Source organism: Hemitrygon akajei, chromosome 17 (genome assembly GCF_048418815.1).
Source record: "Hemitrygon akajei chromosome 17, sHemAka1.3, whole genome shotgun sequence".
In the NCBI taxonomy this organism is placed as follows: Eukaryota; Metazoa; Chordata; class Chondrichthyes; order Myliobatiformes; family Dasyatidae; genus Hemitrygon; species Hemitrygon akajei.
The window spans coordinates 49,442,867-49,453,941 of NC_133140.1; the positions used below are offsets into that span (position 1 = coordinate 49,442,867).

At 36.8% G+C, this 11,075-nt stretch overlaps 1 protein-coding gene across 1 annotated transcript; it reads left to right on the forward strand.

Moving 5' to 3' along the window:
• The first annotated feature begins 208 nt into the window (after positions 1-208).
• On the forward strand, positions 209-10,811 carry c17h16orf87 (chromosome 17 C16orf87 homolog). The gene is made up of 4 exons (XM_073070082.1): positions 209-512; positions 1,708-1,807; positions 8,580-8,762; positions 9,941-10,811. The coding sequence occupies exons 1-4, from the start codon at positions 444-446 to the stop codon at positions 10,057-10,059; spliced, it is 471 nt and encodes a 156-aa protein (XP_072926183.1). The 5' UTR covers positions 209-443; the 3' UTR covers positions 10,060-10,811.
• Positions 10,812-11,075: the final 264 nt, after the last annotated feature.

Consider the following 11,075-nt stretch of genomic DNA (forward strand, 5'->3'; position numbering starts at 1 on the left):
CATAACGCCTTATTTTCTCCACTGATTTTTCCAGCAGATGCAGTATGGTTTTTATACTTATCGCTCATGCATCAGGTCTAGTCTCTGGAGCAACTTGAGTAGAAAAGCAGCGCCTTCAACAGGAAAGGAAGAATCACAGAAGAAATTTGTTGCCAAAGAAAACAACGGGGTTACAAGATACTTCCTGGAGTCTGCGCAGAATGCGCGCGCACGCGGAGGAGTCGCGTTACGAGCCCGTGCCTGCGGACGGCGTTACGTCTTCGTGTCACTGAGCACGGGGTTACGTGCTCTTGCCCGCAGTGTGGGGCGCGCGCAGGTCGCTGCAGGGCTCGTGGGCGATGGCAGCCGGATACATTGTTACTCTGAAGTTGTAATGAAGTTCCATTCGAACTTTTTATCACCGACGGTCCTTGTGGATCAGAAACTGCAACAAAACTGGGAAAATGGCTGCTAATAAGGCGAAGAAAGTTACAAAAATGGCTACGAAAGCCTGTCCAGATTGTGACCAACAGGTGGGAAATATCAGACTATAAATATTTGTGCATTTCATATTCATTTCAGGTTTATCAGCAAGGATCGAGTCTTTCTTTGTGCGCTTTTGACAGGGTATATTATTGAGGTTACATTTTTGAAACATTGTTCAGAAACTTTGCCCTGATATTTTTGGTTATTGCATGACCTCGCAGTTGACAAAAATGTTTTTTTTATTTTTGAAATTTCATCTAGGATGATTATTGCATGCTTTAAGCGTGGGGAATATTGCATGATATCAGATTCCACTCCCTTAACTACGATCTAGTTACGAATTCTATTTGGGTTTGTAAGATAATAAAATGATAGTATTTAGACTGTTAATGACTGGAATACAGCCCTTACTGAAATGTCTTTCATCTGAAAGTGATTAAACTGTTCTGGCGTCAGCCGAATACCGCACATTTGTAAAATTACATATTACTTCCTCGTTGATTTAGCAGCCGTATTTTAAGTCTCCTATTCGACAAAGAAGTAAATAACTTTTAGTGAGGAAATTAAGCACTTTAAGATATTTTTGAATTTAGAATTTAAGCTTTGTCATGTGGCGTATGCAATGCGGGCAGTTCTAACAAATATGAATGCTGGTGAAGTGATACCGAGTTACCAAAAGCTTAATCACAATCAATACATTCATGGGCTTACGCCTGTACTTTCAAAATACACATTTGTCCTTTTTTAAAGCGTTGAGTTCATGCTGCAAATCACGCAGCCATTTATATTGAAATTCAATTGCCCGTGAATTTCTGCTTTAACTCGGTGCTATTAAAGCAGTTCGATTATGTCGACATTGTACAGTAGTTTAATGTAGGACGGACGCCAATTCTTAAAAATATTTGCATAAGCTATGTCAGTTCATCGTTGAAACGGAAAATACAAAATACTGCAATCTTGGCAAACTGCCTTGTCTGATGTATAATCTTTCAAACAATGGAAATTCTGATTCATTTAATTATTTTATTCGGCACTATGCAATCCTATAAGTGCCACTTGGATATTAAAAATAAGCCACAATTTATAATGATTTCGGCTGGCCTGCGTGTTTACAATTTAAATGTATATTTTATAGAGTAAAGACTTTACATATGTGAACTTAATCATATCCTTTGATTAAAATGTTTACCGAGACGTAGGACAGAAAAAACGTCATCCAATTTCAAATGTTTAATTTTTCAGATTCCTGTTGCCTGTAAATCATGCCCTTGTGGATTCATTTTTATAAGTAGAAGACTGCTGAATGCTAAACAGACTGAAAAATCACCGCCACCTAATTTAGGTAAATAATGATAAAATCTGTCAAGCTGGAGCAAAATAACTATAGTGGGGAGAAATGAAATGAGTAAGCAATACAAATTTATCATCCATTTTTTGAATACAAATTGGTATCTGTATTGGCAATTTTACTTTGTGTATAGATCGAAAATCTTTAGCAGTGGTTTTATGGGGATACAGATTGTCTTTTTTTTCCTCCTTTAATGATTCTTGAGCTGAATGAACTAATTATTGTATAATTATTGATGATTTTGCATATTAGACCACATCTGAATTTTTAGTTGTGAATTAAAATGAGTACTTAATGTGAAAGACATTTTGATTTTCTTTTGTATTAACAAAGTAATATTGTAAATTGATCTGTCGTGTTTCTCACACTGTATTGTTTTGTAATGGTATAGCTTAGCATATAATGAAGAATATATTATCAATTAAACATCAAGGTCTAATAAAGCACAAGAATTTTCTTCTCATTGTCCAATTGTTGTCTGATCTATATGCTCCCTCAGCAATACCAATCACATGTAGACGGGTACAGGCCATGTGTGCTATTAAGAATGCCCACGTTATGGATACCCGTATGAGCTCCCATAATGTTATTAAATTAATAGTATGATGTACATACGTATGGTCTAGTTTCCCCACTCCACTTTTAGTAATTGTTCTCATCAGACTTAAATTGTTTTGATGGCATTCATTATTACATTAGAAGTACGGATACCATGTTGAGTGGTTTTTTTTGTGTGTATTTTCCAACATGGATAAAATCAACTTATGGACATTAGTAGAAGTGGAACACATTTCTTTCCTTGGGATGGCTTGTACATAGTTCTGTTTCTCAATGTTCTCTTTTGTATTTTATTCCTTCCATTGTCAGACAATCTGGCTAAAATTTAGTTATGAATTAGGGAAAGCTTGCTTTAATTAAACCTTTGCTGTCAAATTGTCAACTATCCATTTCACTCCATAACTGCTGTTTGATTCGGAGTTTCTCTAGCACAAAGTGCTGCTCTAGGACACAGTATCTGCATTCTCTTGTGTCTCCAAGCTTCTAGCATATGGCTATTTCAATCTACCCGTCAAACTTTCACATACTGACTCCCTTTGCAAATCCAGTTCCATTTTGTCTTGCCATTGGAATCCATGCCTTTGTCCAGTGAAGCTCTACATGCTGAACATCTTAGATTTTGCTATCCTCATTTTCCTCAAGACTTTCCTTTCCAGCTTCTCTGTTTAACCAAGATTTTAGTCACCAAATGTATTATCTGTTTTGGCTTGGTATCAGTTTCCATCTGATTATCCTGCTTGGCAGCACTTTTGAATATTATCTGCATTAAAGGTCTTATGTAAATGACTTGTCAGGGAAGAATTACTCAGTTTCAATTTGTGTGGTATTTATCAGGCATTTGTTTTCCCTTTAAATAATTTTTTTAGTTATTTAGCGAGACAGTGTGGCATAGGCCCTTCTTGTGCTTTGAGCTGTGCAGCCCCAGCAACTCCGGACAAACCTGACTGGCCCTAACCTAATCACGGGACAATTTACAATGACCAGTCAACCTACCCGGTATGTCTTTGGACTGTTTGGGGGGGGGGGGGGCGGTGAACCCAAGGAAAACCCACCTATTCCATGGGGAGGACATGCCTACTCCTTAAAGACGGCACCAGAATTGAAATCTGAAACACCCCGAGCTGTAATAGTATTGCACTAACCGCTAGGTTACCGTGGATTCCAGTTAATTGGAGCACATCGAGACCAGTACATCTTGGCCCAATTAAGGGGCTGTCCCAATTAGACAAAGTTTAATGGAAATAGTTAAAAAGATATATAAAAAATACTACCATTTAGCTGAGTAACAAATTAAGTATTTAAATGAAACCTAGTACAAATTAGAACACTACCGAAACTACTACAGTACGATAAAGCTGTGTAATTAGTTCCTTATAGTTATTGACAGAGGAATTCATTCAGTGCACACTGATATGTTCTTTTGATTGACTGTAACTTGACAAAATCAGTGCAGGCACCTGGTGGAGATGGTGGACTGCCTTCATACAATGCTTTCAATGATTACGTCTTCCAAATCTTCATTTTCATTGTAATATTCAAGATAATTTGTGATACTTTCAAATTCTTTGTAATTCCTAACTTGTTGAAGTAGTGAAATGGTTTCATTTTCACTCTTAGTTGTTTCTGGAATCTCCAAGCCCAAATGCCTGAAACCACAGTGAGCAAAACAGTTCTGAATCATCTTACAGCTTATGTCTCGCTAACTATCGCTGCTTTTTGAGCACAAGTACTGATGCTATTTTAAAAACTGTTCTCTATCAGTGTGGTGTAGTGTCTAATGGCCACACAAATGCACACATCTGATGTTAGTTAGAAACTGTTGAATAACAGTCTCCTATCCCAATTAAGTAGCGTAGTGACCCAAGTGAACAGCAGGAATCCTGACTATTTTCTTGATTAATTTTTGAGTTGTCTCAAATAAGCAGATGGTACAATAAATCGATTGCCCAATTAACTGGAATCCACTGAAATTGTGAAGTAAGTTTGATTATGCACTGTGAGGATACACTAATTTTTAATGGATCTTTTCCAGTATTACTCATGGTGAAAAGAATGGTGACTTGTATGAAACTTGTTATGTGCATATTATTCTACTGCCAAGGTGGAAGTGTTTCAAATAGTTGCCCTTTTATAAAATACTTGTTTTTTTTTTAAAGTCAGTTTGTTGCGTAATCATCAAACTTTGCAAATGATTTCTGATAGGTTTTAGTTCCAGATTAGATGCATTAATCAGCTTTTCCCCTTTTCTGGAAAAAAGTAGCTTTATCTTTATAGTGAAGTGTAACATCATGCATGTGTTTATTCACATTCATGAATTTGCGCCTGCATATTCTTCTGTTTCAGTGGCATACTGTTTTTCATTTCCTCGGTATCTTCTTTAATCACGAATGGAAATTGAGGCAGATGGTGTACAAGGTTGACCAACAACACTTTGAAAGTAAATATTCTAATTTTCCTCCTGGTGGCAATGGAGAATCATTTCCAACTGTAGACCTGGTTTATGGCTGGTACAATATAACACCAAGTAAAAAGTAAACAGGTAGCAGTGGAAAGCTGCTGCACCACGTATTACTTAGTGCAGCAAGAATTTTTATAGTAAATGCTTATTAAAGACTAATAAAATAAAACTGGAAGTTTGTTTGTCTTGGTAAAAGGCTGTTTGGTGTATTGACACATCTTCCACACAGCAGTAAATCTAATCCTATGTTTCTCTTATTCAACCATTTGTGCAATTTGTTTTCATAAACTGAGTCTTGCTTTCCACAGTTTCACAAACCTCGGTGCAAAATACATTTTCCTGGTTGCTTTAAATCTCTTACTTAATCGCTTGGAGAAAAAAATATAATTATCCATTTCTTATTTGACACTGAGCACTTCCTATCAAATAATCCCTTTCGATTCTCAGTTCCAACTGAAGCATTTCTAATTTTTAACGCTTTCTCGGTATTTCCTCTCGTCATCTGTATCTTGCTGCACTGGCAGTGTTTCATCTCTTGCCTTCGCATTCTTCCTCGAACTACGTGTGTCCACCATGTTGGCATTTGAATTAACGACTTCTGGGTTGCTAAGTCATACCATGAAGGCTATATCAAAGTTCAAAGTAAATTTATTATCAATGTACATATGTGCCAACATATACAATCTTACGATCCATTTTCTTCTGAGCATTGTCAATAAATCCATTATAGAGTAATAACCAAATTAGAATCAATGAACGACTGCACCTATTCCTATTACAAAATAATGAAAAAAAGCTGATCTAACTTGCTATATGAGTCTTCTCTTTTCATCCTTTTTTTTGTTACTGTAAATAGGCCATGTAGGGAGACTGCAAATGAATGCAGAGGGATCTAGCATTTCTAGTGTTTGAATCGCAAAAGAAAACAAGCATTTGCATCAAGTGGTTAGGAAGGCAACTGTCATGATGGCCTTGATTGCAAGCAGGTTGGAATTTAAAAGTCGGGAAGTTTTGTAAAAACTGTGCAGGGTGCTTCTAAATTACACCTAGAGTGCGGGGCAGATTTTGGGTCAAGTATTTAAGAAAAGATTTGCTAACCTTATTCCTGGCACATGAGTAGCTTAAAAAAAAGCTGGATTTGTATTCTTCAGAGTTCTGACAGCTGAGGGATCATATTACTGAAACGATTGTACTGGGACAGTACAGAGAAGTCAGACATTAAATGAGGAGATGTAGTTGCAATATAAGGGACAGATATACAACTCAAATGCTCAAAAATCTCTTCTTCAAGGTGTAGTTCTCTGTTTATTCCATTGTACTGCTGCAGTAAAGTCACAACATATGCTGGCGATACTAAACCTGATTCTGATCTGAACCTTTGATGTTCAGAGATTTGTGGAAGCTAGACCTTTGGATGTGTTTAAAGAGAGGTAGATTTGAGGGGTATGAAAAACCAGGACAATTGATGCTTGGGGCAGATCAGCCTAGATCATATTCAATGGTGAGGTAGACCTGAGAGGCCAGGACGCTCAGTTCTACTGTTTTCATTTCACCATCGTGCTTGAATAGGCTGGCTAAGATTTTCTTTTACACTATGTCTGGACACTTGCATTTTATGGTGATGGACTGAAAGAATTTCTAATTCCTCATGAGTCTGTAAATGTTGAAACATGATAAGCAAATCTACTATTCTACTGCTGAAGTTGCTATAACTCATAGTTGATTTGATCAGAAAATAAATGAGGATTGTTACAAAATTTGATGATTTCCAAACTTCATAATTAGAATGAAAATTATGTGAATTGATGTGATTTGATTTGTCAGTCTTGGATTGGAGGGCTTGCCCTGTATGGAGGGATTGGATAGTTTGGATATGTTTTTCCTGGAGAGAGGAGGTTGAGGGATGATGTGACACTGGAACATAAAATTATACAAAGTATAGATAGGGAAGGTAACCAGCACATGGTAGTGGTGTCTAAAACTGTAGGTTTGGGGTGAGAGGGAGGACATTTTGAAGGGATCTGAGAAGTAAATCTTTTGCTTGCATAAAGAGGAGTTGATATCTGGTATGAGCTCTCAAGAGGAGGTGGCAAAGACCTCTGGACAGGTTCTTGTATAAGCAAGGCATACTGGCAAGTGGGATTGATATAGATAGGCATGATGGTCCACATAGACTAGATGGGCCGAAGGGCCTGGTATGATGCTATCCAATTCTGTAAACCTGTGATGTCTTTGTTTCAGTAGCACAACAATTAGTGATTTGTTCTATATTGAAATTCAGCAGGTGACCATTGATATAGAATTTGGATGGTAGTACAGTATTATCAAATAAGATGCCAATGTTTACCAGCTAATTTGTAGTTTCCACCAGGCAATGATCAGAAAATTATATTCACTGTTCCATTTGTTGCATGCAGAGGCTATTCATTCTACACGATATTGACTATTTGGATTATTCAGGATGATGACAAGAAGCCATAACTTCAAACTGAACTTGATTAGTCATGGTCAGTGAGCCAAAACAATATTTTGTAATTTCCTCTGGTCTAAGTTGTTGACTGTTGACAGTCTGGCTCTCAAGTCTTTACTGGTTTTCTATTTTCACTATCCTCTCTAACATCCTTTCACATGACAGTGCAAATGTGCTTATTCCTCGTGGAAATATTTTATTAAAAGTTGACGTGCTTTAAGATCCTCGTGTTCTTGTGTGTCTTTTGCCTCTTTAGAGATTTTTTGTGAGCCTGCAAGATGTAGCACATGATTCATAACTTAGTTCTCTTGAAGTGAAATGAGGTTAGAGGACGTTGTATATTTGGACCAGTTTTGCAATTATTATTAATTGTATTTGAATGATAGTGTTTCCTTTCAGTTTTTGCATGCACATGTGTAATGGAAGGTGACATGTAATTAGAAGCTCCTAGCAGTGTTAGTGTTCAGCACTTCCATACGAAAATTTGATCTTGATGGACATGCCCGAGGAACTCAGCAATTCAGGCAGCATCTATGGAAGGGAATAAACTTCATTTATTAACATTTATCACATCATTTATGTGAATAAACTGTTTTCCCACCCCTATGGAGGGGAATAGACTGTTTATTCTCTTCCAAAGATTCTGCCTGACCTGCTGAGCTCCTCCATAATTTTGTGTGTGTTACTGAAGATTTCTAGCATCTGCAGAATCTCTTCTAACTTGGCGGGTTTGTAAAGGTTGTGCCACCAAGAATTTGTCTGTGATTATATTTAGCAAAGGTAACAGGAATTGAGCATTGAAGTTTTCAATTATATAGACAAAGTTTTAAAATCATTTTAATGAAAAACCTCCACTGAAAATAGTCATTCAACAAGAGAAGATGGTACTTATTGTTTTAAATTTGACAAAGGTAAAGATTCCAAAAAAAACACAACAGGGTTTAAATAATCATTCCTCCTGTCTTCACAAATTTTCTGCTTTGTTATTACAAGATGATAGTGAGTGAACTTCCTATTCCAAATCCGCACTTGAACTCCTGGGGGAATTTTGTTTTAATCGCATCTACTTTGAAACAAAAATCAACACCAGTTTAGTTGCATTTCCAAAGTATGGGCATGGGTTCCAGATTGACATTTAACAGGACACTTTGGTTTTGGAAAAGACTTTGGGCTATTATTCATGATGGACTGTTTCCTTTTGTGTACCACTTCAGTGGAATGTGATCATAGACTTGATTTATACGCTTGATAAGAATAACAAACTCTTATTTTGTGGATAGACAACAAGTCAGCAGCTAAGAGAAGGAGAACAGAGAGAGCACGTCGAGAGAAAGCCAATTCTCCTCTAACCAAAGATTTGGAAAACAGGAAGCGCTCTAGATCAGAGAGTCATTCCGAGCAGATTCGACGGCGGCGAGGGCGTCCAAAAACTGGCCCAAGCAAAAAGCACGACGATGATAAAGGTAAAACACTGGAGTGAATTGAAGTTTCACGCTTTTTTAAAATTCATTGCTGATTGCGGTTAGCGAGGGAAATGGGTTCAGCTGGGCTCTTCCTACCCTCATGCAGAAAACCAGCTCTACCAGAGGAATCGTAATATTCTTTGAACTGTCATTCAGTATATTTTTACCATTAGTGCATCTGCCTTTTGTGAATAGCACTTTTTTTTTTGCTTTTGTTTAACCATTCTCCTTCCTTGAAGTGGCTCGTTTCATCTGCAACATGTACACAGGAACTGAGTGCTAGTGATGAGAAGGCAAGAGGTACTGGAACAAATGTTCTGCCTTCACACGTCCACAAACTTGTATTTTGCTGCAAAAAAAAACTAGATTAGAGTGATAATCTTGGTTGATAATTATTTTTGTTTCCATCTTGAGGCATATCTTTTATTAATCAGCTAATTATCAGCTACTTAGAGATTACATTTTCCTTATTCTTGAATGTTGATTCAACCAGTGAAGTGGTTAACAAGTGGGCAACAGAAAGGTTACATTTTATAAAAATAACCATTGCCCTGCTGGCCTATGTGTAACACAGCGCTCTTGTGTTTTCAGATTTAAAATGTTGAATTTCTTTGGGAGTTTGGGATTTCAGCCGGTCAGTAAAATGGACAAGAATGCGTATAGAATAGAAAGGATCTAGTTCTCATATTGCCATGTGTTAGCCATTCTTCTAAAGATTTCAGGGTACATTCAATAGCTTTGTAGCTAAAATGTAAGGAAAACCTCATTAAACAAAACCAGAATTCCACCGGTATGAATAGTTTAGTAAACCCTAGGATTGTGCAATGTTGCACACAAAGTATTGTTTTTCTTTGAACAATGCCACGAAAATGTACAATTCTAACCACATGCAAATCATGTATTTTTTTAAAACATCCACGTATTAAAACCAGGGAGATTTTTTCAAATGGGTATTTATTTTGCAATTTCCCACAGTTTTTGAATTCTTCATCGACAACCTTTGGTCCCATGGTGGTTATGAAAGGAAATGCAATGAGTGCTGGATGTCTGGTTCTTCATGTGATTCTGAATAATTTCTTTGGGAGACTGTGGGGTTAAATGATAAAGTTGATGCGTAAGCTTTTGACCTTGGGGAGACTGCACTGGTTCATTATTGCTCTCTCCTTTTTCCTTTACAGAAAGGCAAGAAAAAGAAGTTGATGTGTATGCCACTCTTTCAGATGAAAGAGCTTTTGTATTTTCAGTGGCGTTGGCAGAAATAAACAGAAAAATAATCAATCAGAAATTAATTCTTTGACAAAGCATGCAAAAGTGAGATATAACTGCAACTCAGGACTCACTCTTGCTCAGTTTATTTCACCAATATGGACCTTGCATTTTCTAGCAATATTGGAGAAGCCCGAACATTGCTGTCAAGTTAACTTCTGTTAGCTTGCTTAATTGTCAGATGACTGCATCTAACAGCAGAACTTTCAGAGGCCGTGGACGTGGACATGCAGTAGTTTGAACTTGTACACCAAAGAAGAAGGCAATTCTTTAAATTCCAGTTTCACTTTGTACAAAAATAATGCTACATTGAATTTAGAAGAGTAACGTGGTTTGATGCATTGACCAAGAAACGGGTGAACTATAGGAAATATTATCTTCCTCAATCAGATTCAGCAGTTGTTAGGTTAAAACCAAGAAAGGAAACATAAGTTGTTCCTGTAGTATATTTGGAAGATTCCAGAACTGATTAATTCTTGTTTCAGATGCACGTTTCTATCTGTATTTTATCTTATTTATGACATTGAGTGCATGGATGCTTGGATGTATTCTCTGTTCCAATTGGTGTAATTAGTCTAAACACTGCAAAGAATCATAAAATACTATAATAAAGTCTTAAGTTTCATACATCTTTTGATCCTTTTCAATTTTAAATGTTAACTTTCTGAATTTTAACTTTTGTGGTTTGACACTAGCATAAATTAATCCCAGGAATGTATTGCGTACAATTTTTGGAGTTATTTTGATAATTTTCTCTGTAATAAATGCATTTATATATAATAATGTGTGGTATAAATAGACTTTTGACTTGAGGCTGAATTAAGAACTTGATTGTCAATTTACTACTTGATGTTTAATTTTTTCATTTCATTTCATTTCACATCACAGATATGAGGATATTGCTAGTGGGGGAAGTAGACATGTAGTGGGATTCTGAGAGCATAAAACAGGGCCCAACCAAATGGTTTTCAAGAGATGATACAATTATAACAGGGCTCCCTGTGCTGGAGTCCACCGACCTCTTGGTTAATGGTAGGCGTCCTTTGC

Bases quoted from the DNA above. Each gene is read 5' to 3' on its own strand.
- c17h16orf87 (XM_073070082.1), top strand. From the start codon at position 444: ATGGCTGCTAATAAGGCGAAGAAAGTTACAAAAATGGCTACGAAAGCC. The intron at 513-1,707 runs GTGGGAAATATC...TTAATTTTTCAG, and splicing joins GTCCAGATTGTGACCAACAG to ATTCCTGTTGCCTGTAAATC. The intron at 1,808-8,579 runs GTAAATAATGAT...TTTTGTGGATAG, and splicing joins ATCACCGCCACCTAATTTAG to ACAACAAGTCAGCAGCTAAG.